Below are 19,333 nucleotides of genomic sequence, written 5' to 3'. Positions count from 1 at the left end.
AAGCAGGACCTCCCCAGGGATGGTCTACAGAGGGTGACACTAGGAGAAAGCTACTCTTAGTGGTCAACATCTCCAAAAGCCTGCTCTCTTCTTCCATGGACAGCAGGCCTAAACCTTAGCAAGCTGCAGGGTTGCAAACAACTGTAATTTTATTACAAGTCTCAAAATATTTGCTGCCTTTCTTAAAGCCCTAGCTCCTAGAGTCCAATGATTCAAAGAGAATCTCAGCTTTCAGTTACCAAAATAAAAATGTTTCTAGCTAGGGTGACCAGATAGCAACTGTGAAAAAACAGGACAGGAGGTGGGGGGTAATAGGCGCCTATATAAGAAAAAGTCCCAAAAAACGGGACCGTCCCTATAAAAACGAGACATCTGGTCACTCTATTTCTAGCACTTGTGACTGCAGAGAAAAAGTTGGAAACATGAAGCAACTGTGCCTTCAGACAGCTCAGAGAGCCAATAAAAAAAGCCCCAAATCTATTATTGTTTTAAAAAAAAAATCATGATTTTTAAGCCAATCTCATGGCTTTTGGGGGCCTGATTCATTGTTTTTCAATGTTTGGAGCAGGCAAAGCTAGAGCTGTCAATTTTTTCAGAGGTTTGTGTGGAGGGAAGAGGAAGACTTGATGATTGGTGGGAAATGAAGAAAGGTCATAAAGAGTCAAGATTCGTTACGGAAAGTTCCAGAGGCTATAATTAAAAAGGAGAGGGGAAAAATGCACTGTACCCTCTCCCTCTCTTGTTTGTCTGTGAGCTGTCTGTTTAGACTGTAAAGTTTTATAAACTGACTGTTCTGGGGCAAGGGCCAGTGTTATTATGGGGTATTTAAAGCATACAACACACCTTAGCTGCTACATAAATAATAATAAATACTGAACATTCATTTAAATAAGTTGTACAACATCAATGAGGAAAAGCTATTTTACAGGGTCTAAGAGGATGCAAAACCATTAAAGGTTACTTGATACTCTTCTGGAGAGAGGATTTTTTTTTATTAGTTTTTTTCTTTAAGAGACTTGAGTTCACATATAGCTGAAGTTATAATGGTTATAAATATAAAAGTTATAAACCTGGTGATTTCCATGTGGTCCATTAAGAATGCTGTGCACATAACATAAATCCCTTATTCACCATGATTGCAGCAAGTCAAAGACCATTCAAGGCTAGAAGAGCAGGGCTGTTTCAGATAAAGACTAAAGTGCACGGACAGACTACTGAATATTGCAAAGACTGAGCAGCACATATCTGCATTATGCCTGGATTTAGACATTATTACTAGTCCTCCATTTTTATGACCAACAAATTCACAGAGAAATTCAGAAAGGTAAATTTGTAGACTTACAATGGTAAATATCAGGGCATGGTTTAGGACAGGAGTGGGCACGTCAGAGCTTTGGATCCAGCCCGCAGAATTGCCACCCCCATGATGCTGCGGGCCCCACGCCGCTCCCAGAAGTGGCTGGCACTACATCCCTGAGGCCCTTGGCGGGGGGGGGGGGGGGCAGGGCGAGGGCTCTGTGCACTGCCCTTGTCAGCAGGCACCACCCCTGCAGCTCCCATTGGCCAGGAACGGGAAACTGTGACCAATAGGAGCCCTCTCCCCACCTCTCACAGGGGCTGCAGGGATGTGGTGCCAGCTGCTTCCGAGAGTGGCGCGGGGCCAGGGCAGGCAGGCAGGGAGCCTGCTCTGGTCCCAGTGCGCGCCGCTGCTACCCCAGAGCCACTCCCGATAAGCAGCACCAGGCCGGAGCCCACACCCCGAACCCCTCCTGCACCCTGCCCTGAGTCCCCTGCTGCACTCCTCCTGCACCCCAACCTCCTGCCCTGAGCCGACTCGTACACCCCGCACCCCTCCTCTTCCCCAAACCCTTACCCTAAGCCCCTTCCTGCACACCGCACCCCTCCCACATCCCAACCCCCTACCCCAGCCCTACATTCAGGGCCCTGCATGCAATTTCCCCACCCAGATGTGGCCCTCGGGCCAAAAAGTTTGCCTACCCCTGGTTTAGGAAAAGGGTGTCAGAAATCCAATGTGACTATGGTGGACATAAAAGTTCCATTTCACAGAGCTCAGATCCAATCCTGCTAAGCATTTAAGTGCATGCTTTACTTTAAGCACTTTAGTCCCAACAAAGTCAATAGGAGTACTGAGACGCTTAAGGGCTAGGCTGGGTCTCGTCACAGGATGATCACGTTCATAGACACATAACTTGTGGTAGCAAATTATCAGATTCCAGTAGGAGCAAATTGGTAATAAAGAAGAAAACGCTGAACTACACAACACAGTACTTACATTCTCTTGCCATTCTTTTCATTCCCAAGTAATTTAAAAATATATGTATACACTTGATGCTTACCTTTGCATTTACCAAAGGTAACTTATTTAATTCTGAATTCTGCATTACTTGTTTATAAACTGTTTTCCCTTTAAAAAGGTTGTTTTTTAAAAAAAAGTTCATGTCTGTAGTATACTTCTCTACAAAGTTGCTCTAGTGCTAACAATTATCAGAAGCAATACCCATTATTGCAGCCTTTAATAAATGAAATATTTATTTTACCACTAGAGTAAACAGTACAGAAAACCTGCAAAAATTAGAGTTACCAATTGCAGTTGCTCACAAACAGACTAATACACTTCCTTTTTCACAAAAATGTGTACTTTTAAACAAATACACCTTGTGCGTCAAAGCACAGCAGATCCCTTATTAATTTCAGTTGCACACTCAACTCATTTGATGCCTGCAAAATCGTCATTTGTAAACACAAGGCGGCTTGTAAAAAAAAAAAAAAAACCCAAAAGCCAACTCATTTAAATTTGTGAAGAGGAAAAGTTTGTTTTCCCTTCCTAATAATCACCTACAAACTGCATTTCAGCAATATCAGGAGTAGAAACATTATTTTTCAAACCACAATGTGGACAAATCACTCTTTTCTTGAAGGATCCCTCAGCCCTTCACTGAATATCCATTTAATAAGCAATAATAAAAGCTGAGTCACTAAGAGAAGACACAGTTGGTTCCTGCCTTACTACTGACTTATTTATTTCCAGGTGTCTGGGAGAGATTCTGTAAACATGTGGATTCTTTACAGTTTACAAAACTTCGAGAAGACTTGACACACAAATGCTACGTACCCCTTATTGCTGTCATTATTAAATATTCATTTTGGCTTACCATAGATTCACTGATTAAGAGGAGGAGAAGAGCCTCTTCTATGTTATCTTGAGGGCAGTACAGGCTGAAAGACAAAAAGTTTTTTTATAAACAAGATCAGGAATTAGCCCACCAGTCTCTATTTTTAATGTCACAAGAGGATCAGTAACTTGAAACATCTCATGTATGATTCATTTGCTATATAATACCCTCTATTTCAGATCCACACATTAAGAGCTCTAGTGCGTATTCTAAAATGGACTATTTTGACCCTCCAGAATTTTCATCCCATTCCACAACTGAGATAGCTATTTAGTCAGATATTCTCCATTCATGGGAAATAACTATATACTCCAGATTTAGGTCTGGGTTTTTCATAAGGCATTTTGATTAGAAGTTAAAATAAATAAATAAAAATGAACAAGACTACATGGGTTAACAAGTTGGCACTGAGGAACACTTCATCCACACTTTCTCCTCTCAGAGTGGAAACCAAAATAAAGAGCTGTGCTTACTTGTCTCCTGTGTATAGCTGGGGTCTCCGCCGAAGAAGACTGTTAACGTAAGAGTTATCTTCCTTGTTCATGAACTCAGGCAGAGGATCAGATAAGGGGCTCCAGTAACAGTCTTCACTCAAGGAGTGGAGGAGCACTTCGGCTAGCTGTTTGGCTGCTGTCTACAGATTAACAGAAAGCACCAGAAATTATTAAAAAGGCTCTCACATGCAGGGGGCATGACTTCACGCAGGAAACGCAAGTATAAAACACACTCGGGACCTGACTTTCAGAGGTTCCTAGCACTAACAGACCAACTGAAGTCACTAGGAGCTGCAGGTGCTCAGCTCCTTTGAAAATCAGGTCCTAGAAGTTTGGATGGTCCATTCTAAAGTGGCAGAGAAAGAGTAAGAGAACGTCTGGAAGAAAGGGACATGTTCGATCAGGCAAGTGAGAAGTGATTCCCCCACGGATATTTCAGACCCCAGCTACACTCCAAATAGTTGGCTCTAACCACATTCGCAGCTTTCTCAGTCTGAAAAATTCCACCCTTGTCTCAGCCCAGAGGGTAATATATATATATATATTTTTTTACCTTTAAAAGACAATCCCTTCAGCTATTTGAATTATAGAACAGTGAAAGAGAAACAACCTATTCGAGTATTACTACTCTTTTTGCTCCTTCATAACTTCAGAACAAAAACAAAAACATTATGCAGGGATGGGAATTGCGACATATCCTTCCTTGGGCAGTACATGGGACAAAGGAACCTTACGCATCTTCCACCCTCACTCCCACAACATAAGGGCATGTCACCATCTGGTCCAGGAGATACAATGTTGTGAGCAAGCTGAAGTGAATTGGAGGAACCTTTATACTGGCATTTCCTGCCTTTTTGTTCAAATGTATCCAATGCATCCCATTGGTTTCTGCATAGAACATATGCAGATTATAACACATGTGTACGCACACACAATATTACATATAACATACATGGTGGGGGAACAACTAGGCCTGCCATGTTAGTATGTTCTGCATACAAGATAAGTATACCTATACATACTAATAGATCAGTCCTAGTTGCTCCCCACCATGTATTCTAATATCAAAAATAGTAGGAATGACCTCTCCAACTTCAATCCAGTTCATCTATACCTATGGAAAGTTCCTATTACCAGATTGCCAACAAAACAAAAAACTGTTGATGCTGAGGACTTTTATTGTTTCTTTTTTGACCATCTCATCACATAAGGACATAATCTTGTTAGTTAAGATGCAATAGCAGTAATGTGCAGAGTTTCTTGAAAACTGGAAAGGAAGGTTTCACTTCTATTTCCAGATAATGGCAAACTGATTTGAATGGCTGGTATTGGTGTGGAGAAATACTGCTCCACATAACTCTTTGGAGTCTTCATACCTCCATGCACTGATAAAAACTGATGGAAAGCTATCTGCTAGTAACCAGCCTTTTCTATACTTTTTATAACATGTAAACATTAGCAAAATACCCTGCAGTGATATTAGCCCATATCATTTTATCATCTCAGCATATAATCATTTAGTCAGTTTCACCCTGAGGATCCAGCTCTCTGACATTTTTTTCTAAAGCCCTGGGGATAAGAAAAACTGCACTAGTATCAGTAAGATCTCTGCAGCTCTGCATGAAACTATGACCGTGATTGGGATAAAACAGCTCAGAAGAGAGGCCCCAAATGCTTGGAGTCTGCTTTGACTGTAATGTACAGTACAGTAAGACAGTGTAAATTAGCTTCACTTTTGTTTTGAATAAGACCAAACAAATTAGAACAATCCAAGTCTCTGATTTATATTATTACTGCCTTTGGCTAAAAAAGCATCATTGTGCTTCAAGTACATTGTCAGCCTACAAGCGAAATATGCTCATGTGTTTAATTTTAGTGTTTGAAAAACTAGTTTAATTAAGTATATTCCTGCCCTAATCCCCTCTCAAAAGCTCTTTAAAAAAAAAAAAAAAAAAAGTCCAATGGTATAGTGGTATAAACACCTCCTAATCTTCCCCTGGGGATTAATCTCTCCTGTGTGGCACAGCTCACCCTGCACTACACAAAAAGCAGCATCCAAGTACCACTGTGTGTCAGAGTTTGGGAACAAGAAATGCTTATGCTCAACAGCCCTTCAGCAGAGCAATGTTATGGTTGAGCAATAAAATCCCCCAGAATTCTGATCTTGGTCTGGAAAGTGATGGGACCATTTCAACTGTGACATTTTTTAAAAACACCCATTTCCATGCCCAGCACAAAGACAAGCTCCTGAGAGTATGGAATAAGCTAGAAACCACTTGGTGACCTAGAGATCTTGAGCTGACACGGAAGAGACATTGTCAGAATGGACAGAGAAGTTCCAGAATGACACATGTAGGTCACACAGAGAGACCAGACCTGACATGGACTCAAGTAGGAACACACCCAGAACATTCATTCTGTACATGCCCAGTATACCATTCATTTTAGCCCTGGATTCGTATGGTAGGTGGACACATTCAGATCAGACCACCCTTGGGACCTTGGCATCTCCTGCACCTAAAATCATAGGTAAAAAGCACAGCCACATCTCTTCCTCTGGACTCATTTTGGATCGAATACATGGACAAAGTTGAACCAACACAAGGCCAGTTTAGTCATCCAGGTGTCAGTAACACACAAGACCATGACTTTCCAGGTTTAAGGGTCTTCATCCATGACCAAAAGCCTGGATAACAGCAGTCTTATTAAGAAGAGGCCAGTTGACATTAATCATATATTTGGGTGACTACCAGCCATTGCTGGGAGACAAAGCCCTGAACAAGAACAACAGGACAGATCCAAACTTTGACTGACTTATCCATCCTGAGAAGTGGCCTTTTTTCACCTAGCCATGCTATATGAGTTATGACAAGTACCAGAAAGTCTCCCATTTCAGGACTAGCCACTGGTTAATGATGCACATCAATAATGTCCCTGCGACTTCCCCATGTTCATATTTTTAATATTACAATTGAAGCACACACAAATATAAACCTACGAATAAACTATCAGCTCCCCCAAGAACAAAACTTCCATAACTTGTGACAGTCTCTGGCTGCTCTCTAACATGCACAGGTAAATTCTGATGTGTCCATTTGAAAGAGGCCCTTGGAAAGACAGCACACAAAAATGGCAATCCTCAAGTATCATCCCCAATTACACTGTTCAACAGAGTGCTTCACAGAGAGAAAATGTGCCGTCTTAAATCTAAATGCACTGAAAGTTCCAGGAGGGAAAAAGATTCAAAAACAGCACTGCTATGTATTAATGTGAAAAAGCATGTGCGCGTCTGAGTGTGAAAGAGAGACAAAGACAGACATTATCAGCTGGATAATCCAGGGATGCCAGAAATACAGTACATATTTTGTTTCATGTTACAACAATTGCTTTGGTGTGCAAAATAAAATAAAATAACCTACAAATAAAAAAAATACACTGAACAGAACAATGCTTTCAAAAGAGAGGCAGAAAAAATACCCACCTGTCCAGATTCAAATGCTTAGGTGTGTCTGTTGGGGTTGTGTGTCACCAAAATGTCCAACAAGGGCATCAGTCGGGGGAGGAATGGGGGAATCTTGTTCCACAGCAATGATTAAGAAATAAACTAAACTATCCATAAAGCAGATTAAACTGACTTTCCATCTTTAAATCCATCCATACATTTTCTTACCATTTTGAAGCTCTGAGTAGTTTTTGTTTCCACAGTCCGTAATACTTCTCGCAGGTCCCTCATTCCTTTCACGATGTTTCTAACAGGAAGGCAAAAACAGCACGTTTAAAACCAGACTCCTTGTGATGCACATCTGCTATGCAACAAACTGTCTTTTTAAAAGAAGAGAAAATAAAAAGGATAATATCTCCAAAGTTAGGCTAACGACATAAAGCAAGTCACTCAGGCATAGGAAAAACAATGGCACTCTGAATGAAGCAATCTCGTTAGCATGCCTATCGCAGATGGCTTCCTATGAGAAAATCACATTCACATTTGAAGAACAGAGGAGACATTTGGAAGCCTTTCATGGATCATATTTATAAAGCAGATGCTGCTCCTCTTTTTGTGTACACACTGTACTGGTTTGTATTAAACTGAGCTTGCGTGATGTTCTTAAATGACCACTCCTTTTTGGTTATGTTTAAATGTTGTATCACTGAGAGTAGGTAGGGTGAGGGGGTTAGAGCTGGTCTATCCTGGAAACTTACCAGTGAATCCAGTAAAATTATACCTCTATAGTTAAATTGTTGTAGTTATACTGGTGTAACACTCCATGTGAATATTCTGATTCCTGAAGAAGAGTGGCTTTCCCCCTGGTTCCAAAGTGACATAAGTTAAAGAAAAAGGTATATTTATACTGGAATAAGAGTGACCATGTGGGCAGTGATGCTAGTCTAACTAAAGCAGTTTAAATTCACATTTTAGCTTATATTGGTATAACTTTCCTGTATAGGTAAACCCTACACTCGTTGAAACAAAGAGAAAGAAGAGCTGGACACCTACAGCAAGACTTTTTCTGTGAACATGTCATTGAATTTTAAAGCTCATTGGCTTCAACTGTGTTCCCGCTCCTTCCATGTTATATTCCACAAACATTTTAACAAAGAAGTTTAATGGCAGAAATATTTGAGGAAACAGCAATATGTTAACATCTATCAAAAGATATTTGTGGGAAACAAATTACATATTTGTAATCATGGGCATTCACACTAAAAACTTCATTTGAGGAGTTGTGCTCGTCCAATGAGGGAACAGAACCACACTGCATGACCTTCTGTCCAATCAATACTAATCGTCATATTTCAAAATTTCAAATAATGAATTCTCACAATGATCTACTCAGACAATTTACAGACAGAAATAATTTTGAACTATTGGAGGTGTAAAACACATGCTGCTCAGAGACAATTAAAAAAAAAAAGAAGTGAAATATTTTGAGCAAGTTATTTGCTGTGAATTATTCGCTCCCCTCTAAATAGAAAATATGGTTTGGGTTTGTCAGGGACAGGAAGCTTCAGGAAGTTTCTAACTCTGGCCTTAGTCTTGCAATGAGCTCTCCAGATACAGGAGCAGGAACTTAGTCTGCCTTTTTGAGGGTCAGAGCAAGAATGGAATTCAATAAAATCTTATATTTTTTAAACAGACACGGAGGTAAATCTGACCCAGTATGTGTGAAAGCACTAAGAGTGCAAAATGACCAAAGATTCTGTTTGGCTGCTTTTTGTTTTACCTCACATCAAATAGCATTCCGCACCCACACCAAAAAATACAACAAAAAGCTTAGCAAGCAAATCTCATGATAGGGTTGGTGTTTACCAGTCCAGGAAAGCACTCGAGCACACACCTAAGCATATGAGTAGTCCCACTGACTTCACTGGGGTTAGTCTCAAGTAAGCTTATGTGATTTCTTTGATTCGGGCGAAGAAAAGTTAACAAAAACAAATAAATAAATAAATAAAAGACTGTAAGCAGTGCTATTTTTGCCTGATAATGGATGGATGTAGAGATGCATATTGGTATTAATGAGCTGACTTGGATTTAGCCACAAAGATGGCAATATTTTACTCCAGAATAGACATTTGAATAGCCATTTTAAAGAATGTTTTATGACTATTTGTGAACAATTTAACAAAGAAAAACATTGAAAAGTTATGGGTGTACTGGGGCTTTGGTGTATTATGGCTTATATCGGATGCCAATGAAGCACTATTTAATAACATAACACACTTTGGCTAGTACGATAAACTCAGGATAGACAGCTGCAAGGGCGGGGTAGAAAACAGTCCCAGAAGGGTAAAAAGCCCTCCTCCCTATCAACTGAGGAGGGGTGACTACAGGTCAATCAGGTTCGGCTGAGAAGGGGTCACCAGAGATCAATTAGGATCAGCTGAGAGGGAGTTACCTGAGGGCAATTAGGATCAGTTGATTCCAACTAAGAGCTGCATGAGACCTTTTTAAACCCTCCCGTGTTGGGAAGAGAGGTGGGGAAGTCAAGCTGCCAGTACGCAAGGAGCAGCAAGACACACCAGGAGGGGAGGTTGCATTCCCTCCCCTAAGGGAGAAAAAATAAGACTAAAAGTCTGGCTGAGAGAAGGAGCGGACTGCCCCTGTGTAGCCAAGAGGGCCTGTTTTACCCCAAGCCCATCTCACCAAGGCTAAAAACAGCTGATGCTGGTGAGACCGAGAAGGTGCCTTGCCACACTAGGTACTGAAACCCAGCGGTCTTGTTTAGTGATAACAATAGAATCATAGAATCATAGAATATCAGGGTTGGAAGGGACCCCAGAAGGTCATCTAGTCCAACCCCCTGCTCAAAGCAGGACCAAGTCCCAGTTAAATCATCCTAGCCAGGGCTTTGTCAAGCCTGACCTTAAAAACCTCTAAGGAAGGAGATTCTACCACCTCCCTAGGTAACGCATTCCAGTGTTTCACCACCCTCTTAGTGAAAAAGTTTTTCCTAATATCCAATCTAAACCTCCCCCATTGCAACTTGAGACCATTACTCCTCGTTCTGTCATCTGCTACCATTGAGAACAGTCTAGAGCCATCCTCTTTGAAACCCCCTTTCAGGTAGTTGAAAGCAGCTATCAAATCCCCCCTCATTCTTCTCTTCTGCAGACTAAACAATCCCAGCTCCCTCAGCCTCTCCTCGTAAGTCATGTGCTCTAGACCCCTAATCATTTTTGTTGCCCTTCGCTGTACTCTTTCCAATTTATCCACATCCTTCTTGTAGTGTGGGGCCCAAAACTGGACACAGTACTCCAGATGAGGCCTCACCAGTGTCGAATAGAGGGGAACGATCACGTCCCTCGATCTGCTCGCTATGCCCCTACTTATACATCCCAAAATGCCATTGGCCTTCTTGGCAACAAGGGCACACTGCTGACTCATATCCAGCTTCTCGTCCACTGTCACCCCTAGGTCCTTTTCCGCAGAACTGCTGCCGAGCCATTCGGTCCCTAGTCTGTAGCGGTGCATTGGATTCTTCCATCCTAAGTGCAGGACCCTGCACTTATCCTTATTGAACCTCATTAGATTTCTTTTGGCCCAATCTTCCAATTTGTCTAGGTCCTTCTGTATCCTATCCCTCCCCTCCAGCGTATCTACCACTCCTCCCAGTTTAGTATCATCCGCAAATTTGCTGAGAGTGCAATCCACACCATCCTCCAGATCATTTATGAAGATATTGAACAAAACGGGCCCCAGGACCGACCCCTGGGGCACTCCACTTGACACCGGCTGCCAACTAGACATGGAGCCATTGATCACTACCCGTTGAGCCCGACAATCTAGCCAGCTTTCTACCCACCTTATAGTGCATTCATCCAGCCCATACTTCCTTAACTTGCTGACAAGAATGCTGTGGGAGACCGTGTCAAAAGCTTTGCTAAAGTCAAGAAACAATACATCCACTGCTTTCCCTTCATCCACAGAACCAGTAATCTCATCATAAAAGGCGATTAGATTAGTCAGGCATGACCTTCCCTTGGTGAATCCATGCTGACTGTTCCTGATCACTTTCCTCTCCTCTAAGTGCTTCAGGATTGATTCTTTGAGGACCTGCTCCATGATTTTTCCAGGGAAAATATTGTACATGCATAGTGCATTTCATGCAAATAGATCTCAAAGCTTATTACAAATAAACTGAAAATATATCTCATGGTTTCACAATGCACACTGAATACTAGGATGGGAAATGAAAGATGCTTTGAGGTACAGAGCGTCACAACAGTAATACCTTGGACCTCCTATATTCACCACTGTCATATAATTTTGATATGTTTTGTACAAAGTATACCTTCTGAGGTATCATTCTGAAAGTCTTGATCTGTTCAACATTCATACCCTGTTGGATTGTATGTGATATCATTGTATGTGAAATTATGAAGTTTTGTTATGTGTTATTGAAATATGTTGTGAGGTTGGGAAAACCTTCCACCAGCATTGCAGGTACAACAATGGAGTAGCCAGAAGAACTGTCGGCCCATTAAAGGTAATCCACACTCCCAATGACTGTCCCAGGAACTGTGTACAATAAAGACTTCTCAGAGAGCGCACGTATACAATGGATGTTGCTTGATTCACGTTATTGCAAAAGATCTTTCCAGCAAAACTGGAAAAAAGGGAGAGTAACTCTCCATAAAGGGAGAGTAACATCATCACTTGCCTCACTCCCCCCACAACTCAACACCTGGAAACATGTCTGGAGGACAAAGACTTTGACCTAGGGCAGGTGGTCCCAGGCTGGAGGAGAGTTCCAGCCTGTGCATTGAAGATTTGTGACCTGTTTGACCCATCAGGGTGAACACTGCTTGATTCATATCCTGTTTAGTTTATAGAACTCAGACTGAATTTAATTTAGGTAACCAACTTCAATCTCTACACTTAGTACTATAATCACTTAAAATCTACCTTTCTGTAGTTAATAAACCTGTTTTATATTTGACCTAAAACAATGCGTTTTGGTTGAATTGTTTGGGAAATTTCAGCACAGTTTACAAAGGCTAGTGTGTTCTCTCCACATCGAGGGAGGGGTGGACTGGGGAATGAATTTACACTGGTCAGGCTTCTGATCAGGGCAAGATGGTATATTCTAGGGGAGCAAGGCTGGGGAACTGGGGGGAATTGACTGGAGTCTCTCTATTGTTGGTTCATGAGTGGCTGGGAGAAGCATTCATATAAAACTCAGTTGAGTGTGTTCTTGCCCGTGGATGTCAGCATAAGTGCAGTTACCTGCCAGAGGTTAGTAGCTTGCCAATAACATCACAGTGTGAGAGGGAGCCCAGGTTGGTGGGACAGAGAGCTCAGCAGTCCCACAGTCCAGGCTGCACCTAGGAACCCAGTCACAACTGTATCCAATTAAAATTACAGGGCAAATTTAGACAGACAGTATGTAATGAACCAAACTGGAATCTGGCCAGGTCACTAAGATCAGAGGTTTTCATTCAGGGGTATACCTACCTTTTAGAGATACGTAGAGGTCTTCCACGGGGTACATCAACTCATCTAGATATTTTACTAGTTTTACAACAGACTACATAAAAAGCACTAGCAAAGTCAGCACAAACTAAAATTTCATACAGACAAAATGAGAAAGTTAAGCAATTTTTCAGTAATAGTGTGCTGTGACACTTCTGTATTTTTACGTCTGATTTTGTAAACAAGTCGTTTTTAAGTGAGGTGAATCTTGGGGTATGCAAGACAAATCAGACTCCAGAAAGGGGTACAGTAGTCTGGAAAGGTTGACAACCAATGACCTAGTCAGTGGCTTTCAACAGTTTCAGATTACTATACCCCTTTAAGGAGTCTGACTTGCCTTGCGTGCCCCCAAGTTTCACCTCACTTAAAAACGACTTACTAACAAAATCAGACATAAAAATACACAAGTGTCACAGCACGTTACTACTGAAAAATTGCTTAACTTTCTCATTTTTACCATATAATTATAAAATAAATCAATTGGAATATAAATATTGAACTTACATTTCAGTGTACAGTATATAGACCAATATAAACAAGTAATTGTCTGCATGAAATTTTAGTTTATCCTGAGTTCGCTAGTGCTTTTTATGTAGCCTGTTGTAAAACTAGCAAATGTCTAGATGAGTTGATCTATCCCCCGGAAGACCTCTGCATACCCCCAGGGGTACATGCAACAGTGGTTGAGAACAACTTAGTCCTAGATTAACACCCATCCTGCAGCAAAAAGTGCCATAGGAGTTTTATTGACAGCACGTCATTAGGATCTCATTTTTACATCTTATTCAGTAGCAGTACATCACAGTTGTCTATAACAGATGGAAGCGTTGAGATGAGTGCTTTACAGAAAACTTCTCATTGTCACTCCTCTTGGGTACAGTTTTACCTGCTTAAACCTTTGTGCAGCTGGTGCCTTGTGGAATGACACCTGGCTACAGTATCAGACAGTATCAGCTGTGTACCCCCTAGATTGGGATACTATAAAAACACTGGCAACAACCACCTAAAAAACAGTCTCAAATATTGGCTGGGTACAGTCCAAGGAGCACAACAAGCTGCAGAACAGCAAATAATGAATCAAGCATTTGATGAGAGCAGTGATATTAGGCAATAGCAAATAGGAAACCAAGTAATGGTTAAAAATAAAACAGAACCTAAAAAAGAAGTATGCAAGATATTAGATCGCAATTCCTAGAGGATAGCTTGCTTACTTACCAGTTTTCATTAGTAGATAAGAACTAGATAAGTTCTTGGAGGATAGGCCCATGAAGGGCTATTAGCCAGGATGGGCAGGGATGGTGTCCCTAGCCTCCGTTTGCCAGAAGCTAGAAATGGGTGACAGAGGATGGATCACTTGATGATTACCTGTTCTGTTCCTTTCCTCTGGGGCACCTGGCATTGGCCACTGTTGGAAGACAGGATACTGGGCTAGATGGAACTTTGATCTGACCCAGTATGGCCGTTCTTATGTTCAAAGTGGGATTTTCAAAAGCACTCAGCACTGACCTAACTCTGCTTCATGGAAGTCAATGGTAAAATTCCCACTGAAGTTCTGTCTACACTATGCTGTGGGATCTGAAACGTCCAAGGCTGAAGCACAATTTGGGGGTAATGTTATAATACAGTTTGAGCCAGTTCACAAAGCAAAATCAAAGTGTGTTTCACAATGTTCAAGAACTGCCCCATGGCACCGTGGCTCTGGATAATATACAAAGGACTATACTACAGGACGAATTGGACATGGGTGAGGCCTTTCTTGGGTTACAGGATTAGGGAGGTAAATAAATGAGAGCAGGCTGGAGGCAGAATGGCTGTACTAGGTAAAATACAGGGGAACATATAGGAAACCATTTACAGTGAACAAGATAAGAAAGCATAAATTAAGCCTAGAACAAAAGATGAGGTAAAGAGTAAGTTGTTCATGGACAGTGTGTGCACAGACAGAGCATGGGATTGTTTCCTACAAAGTGACCAGCCAATCCCAAAATGTGTAATGCAATGTATAGTAAATGCAATGTAATGTGTAAATGCATATAAAGGAAATGGTTTGCTCTGTACCTCTGGATGTGTGGTAAACCTTAGACCAATGGTGGCCAACCTGAGCCGGAGAAGGAGCCAGAATTTACCAATGTACATTGCCAAAGAGCAACAGTAATACGTTAGCAGCCCCGCATCAGCTCCCACCGCTGCCCCGCTCCCAGTGCATCCCGCCCACCAGCAGCCCCGCCAATCAGCACCTCCCCATCCCTCCCCACAGCTCCCGATCAACTGTTTTGTAGTGCGCAGGAGGCTCTGGGGTGAGGGGGAAAGAGGGAAGGAGCGAGGGCATGGCAGGCTCAGGGGAGGGGTGGAGTAGGGGCAGGGCCTGTGGCAGAGCCTGGGATTGAGCAGTGAGCACCCCCTCGGGACATTGGAAAGTTGGCGCTTGTAGCTCCAGCCCCAGAGTCGGTGCCTATAGAAGGAGCCGCATATTAACTTCTGAAAAGCCGCACGTGGCTCCGGAGTCACGGGTTGGCCAACCCTGCCTTAGACCAACCCCCTACACTTGAATCTGATAAACTCAGAGTAGTTTTGCTGTATACCAAATAAAGGAACCTGAATGATGACACCGGAGTCCAACTGAGTTCTTGGGGAACTGACTGCAATAGATCTCAGGGGAACCCCTATGCAGGAGGTAAAAATCTGCTTTTTTCAAAGCTGCACAGTGGATTTGGCTGTCCAATTATTTGAATCTGGAAAGTCTCAGCTGAAACAGGTTCAGGCGAAGGAGGCCCTGCTAGGAATTTTACCAAACCTTCCCGACAGTGCTATAGCACTAGGGTAGCTCCACCAGTGCTACTACTAACAGCGTAGACCAGCCAGAGCCACTTTTACCACCATATTTGACCCTGTTCAGAGCAGATCATGGTGACACAGTGGTAGAAATACCAGCAGATAGTCTACACTAGCACTTTGACCAATGGAGCTACACTCGTGCTAGAACAGTGGTGGAACTTCACAGAAACTGCCGTGCAGACAAGGCCCAACAGGCTACTTCCCTTGTGTAGCCAGCAACCTTGTTTGTGAACACTGTGACACCACAACTGTAACGATGCTACCATGTTTGATTCTAGCTAAGTCTGAACATGGTTTATGATACAATTAAAATGATAACACTTTACACTTTCGAAGCATCTCCCACCAAGGATCTCAAAGCACTTTAAACACACGCATGAATTTACCCTGACAGCACCCCTGTGATGTAGGGAAGTATTACTGCCAGTGTTCAAGTGGGGAACCTGAAGTAGAGAGATTAAATGACTTGCCCAAGTCTGTGGCAGACACAGAAATTGACATCATGTTTTCTAAGTTCTAGTTCTATGACTTAACCACTAGACCAACAATAATCACAAACAAGTGTGGAGCAGAGCTAAATGAAGAATGGATTTTTAAGTTCACTAGTCATTCTGAAAAAAAAAATTGAATTTTTTGGGGGGGGGGTGTCAACTGAAAATGAATTTTTTAAAAATGTTCAGTGAATCAAGAAGTAGAAAAAATAAAATTTGACTTGGGCAGAAACTAAATGTTTTATTTTGACCCGATTCTTTTCTTTTTCATTTAAATTTTAGGCATTTTGACAAAAGCCAAGGAGAACTAGATTTACATATAGCACCGTGAGGGAAAGGAGGAAGAAAAGAGCATGAGGCATTGCCTTATAAACTTTTAGCCCAGTGGCTAGGGTAGTCTCTGGGGATGTGGGAGACCCAGGGTCAATTCCTCCTTCTGCCTGGTGTGGAGAAGGGATTTGAATTTGGGTCCCCCACATTATAGAAAAAGTGTCCTACTCACTGGGCTATGGGTTATTCTGCTGGGGGTCTCCCTGTCTCTCCTGTTGAGGCTGTTGCACTTTTTATAAATAAGTGAACAGTCACTGGAGCAGGAACTTGAACTTGGGTCTACCATATCTTAGGTGGGTGCCCTAACTACCAGACTACAGAGCCATTCTCAGGCTCTTTCCCTGGTCCAATTACTATTCACTGCATCCGATGAAGTGAGCTGTAGCTCACGAAAGCTTATGCTCTAATAAATTTGTTAGTCTCTAAGGTGCCATGGGTACTCCTTTTCTTTTTGCGAATACAGACTAACACGGCTGCTACTCTGAAACCTGTCATTATGAATGACTCCCATTTACCTCAATGGGCTTTGAGCCAGGCTTTAGGAAATAATGTCACTGAAAAGCCTAAGCATGTTTACTGTGAAAAGAGGGCAATGTGATCACAACAGCACAATGCAAAAATGTTGCTTGTTTTCATTCCTATTAATGAGCCTTGTTTTCAGTACCCCATTGGTTTCAATAGGAAGCTAGTCTGTGTAAGGAGCTTTGAAAAAGATCCAGTGGGGGCTTGGAGAAAAAAATTAAAATGTGGGGTATACAGGTGAAAAGTCCTGTTTTAAAGGAAACTAGCACATTTTCATGTTTGTTCTCCTGTGCAGCAAGATTTAGAATTATAAATCCCTGCTCCAAAGGGAGCTGAGTTGTTGTAACATATGCAGGGACCAGGGAAAGCATTCTGAAGTGACGCTGCTTCTTAAAACTGTTTTGTTATGTAGAGTCCTCTCTTAAGTTGTACATAAACCTCTGAAATCTTGCATCAAGGTTCTTTCTTAATATGAACATTCATCTTCATGTATCCACATTGGACCCACTGCAGTTACACTTTCAATGTAGAAATCACTGGAGTTACTCAAAGTAAAGCAATGTGAGTCAGGGTAGCAGAATCATGCCCTTAAAAAAATGTCTTTGAATTTTATAAATGATTCAGCAAAGGAACCTGGACTTACAAATACCCCCAAGGGCCCAAAAAGTCCCAGGCAGTGCTGGTCCAATTCAAAGGGGAGTCATGAAAAAGACAACATTTGAAAACTTTCCAGTTTAGTTCTGTGTTAAGTTTCAGACCTTGACACCTACACTGGTCAATAACAGGTGGACTTAAATACAACAACTATAAAACAACCCACAAAGAAAAAAGCTACTTAGATCTGCTCAGAAATGGATGTAACAAGAACAACTCAGGACCATATGACTTGTCAATCCCATTCTCCTCTTCCCCTTTTGTCTCGATTGGTCTGTTTTAAAAGTCAATCCTGAAAAGATTTACTAGAGGGTACAGTCATGAATTATAGACCTCAAACCCTCATCCCACTTAAGAATCCACTAGTGTGCATCCATGTGCATTCACATCTAGCCAACTGCTTCAGACTACTACATCATGCCACAATTTTTCTCTTAAATTCTTAAAAACATGCATCCTATTTCACGTTCTGAATGTTCCTGGGGTGGAAGAAATGTGTAGTTAACAATAATACTTATACAGTGCCATACCTGAGACAAGCTTAACAATTTTAAAATTAAAAGCAAAGATCTAGAATGAGAGGTAAAGTGATCTCCTATCACTGGATAGTCTTCTCCTACATTTAGCATTATATTATAAGTCTTCTCAGAAAGGCTTGATTGTAGATAAGTGTTTAAAAAAAGAATTAGGAGATGGATTAAATCCAGCTCTCAGTTGGCCAATTCATAGAATCATAGAAGATTAGGGTTGGAAGAGACCTAAGGAGGTCATCTAGTCCAATCCCCTGCTCAAAGCAGGACCAACACCAACCAAATTATCCCAGCCAGGGCTTTGTCAAGTCGGACCTTAAAAACCTCTAAGGATGGAGATTCCACCACCTTCCTAGGTAACCCATTCCAGTGCTTCACCACCTTCCTAGTGAAACACCACCAACTTAGACCACCCCCGCTGCAACTTGAGACCATTGCTTCTTGTTCTGTCACCTGCCACCACTAAGAACAGCCTATCTCCATCCTCTTTGGAACCCCTCTTCTGCAGACTAAATAAGCTCAGTTTCCTCAGCCTCTCCTTGTAAGTCTCGTAAGCCACCTCCCTAGGTAACCTATTTCAGTGTTTCACTCCCTTCCTATTGAAATAGTGTTTCCTAATATTCAACCTAGACCTCCCCCACCGAGACCATTGCTTCTTGTTCTGTCATCTGCCACCACTGAGAACAGCCTCACTCCATCTGCTTTGGAACCCCCCTTCAGGTAGTTGAAGGCTGCTTTCCCCTGTAACTCTTCTCTTCTGCAGACTAAATAACTCCAGTTCCCTCAGCCTCACTTGTAAGTCAGGTGCCCCAGTCTCCTAATCATTTTCATTGCCCTCTGCTGGACTCTCTCCAATTTGTCCACATCCCTTCTGTAGCAGGGGGACCAAAACTGGATGCAATACTGCAGGTGTGGCCTCACCAGTGCTGAATAGAGGGGAATAATCTCTTCCCTCGATCTGCTGGCAATGTTCCTACTAATACAGCCCAATATGCTGTTGGCCTTCTTGGCAACAAGGGCACACTGCTGACTCATATCCAGCTTCTCGTCCACTGTAATCCCCAGGTCCTTTTCTGCAGAACTGCTAATTAGCCAGTCGGTCCCTAGCCCGTAGCGGTGCATGGGATTCTTCCTTCCTAAGTGCAAGACTCTGCACTTGTCCTTGTTGAACCTCATCAGATTTCTTTTGAACCAATCCTCCAATTTGTCTAGGTCACTCTGGACCCTATTCCTACCCTCCAGCATATCTACCTCTCCTGCCAGCTTAGTGTCATCCGCAAACTTGCTGAGGGTGCAATCCATCCCATCATCC

The 19,333-nt window shown here is 42.1% G+C and overlaps 1 protein-coding gene across 8 annotated transcripts in view; it reads right to left on the bottom strand.

Annotated features, from left to right (window-relative positions):
* The window catches only part of TTC7A (tetratricopeptide repeat domain 7A), a 268,350-nt gene that overhangs the window by 207,756 nt on the left and 41,261 nt on the right, over window positions 1–19,333 (bottom strand). For all 8 annotated transcript variants that reach the window (XM_038395347.2, XM_038395348.2, XM_038395349.2 and 5 more), the window contains 3 exons: window positions 7,359–7,437; window positions 3,668–3,828; window positions 3,174–3,237 (listed from right to left, as the gene is read on the bottom strand). In XM_038395347.2, coding sequence (XP_038251275.1) covers window positions 3,174–3,237; window positions 3,668–3,828; window positions 7,359–7,437 — 304 coding nt within the window. The remainder of the gene's footprint in view (window positions 1–3,173; window positions 3,238–3,667; window positions 3,829–7,358; window positions 7,438–19,333) is intronic.

Source organism: Dermochelys coriacea, chromosome 3, assembly GCF_009764565.3.
Source record: "Dermochelys coriacea isolate rDerCor1 chromosome 3, rDerCor1.pri.v4, whole genome shotgun sequence".
Taxonomy (NCBI): domain Eukaryota; kingdom Metazoa; phylum Chordata; order Testudines; family Dermochelyidae; genus Dermochelys; species Dermochelys coriacea.
Note: the sequence above shows the minus strand (reverse complement) of the source record. Positions and strands in the feature narration are given on the sequence as shown.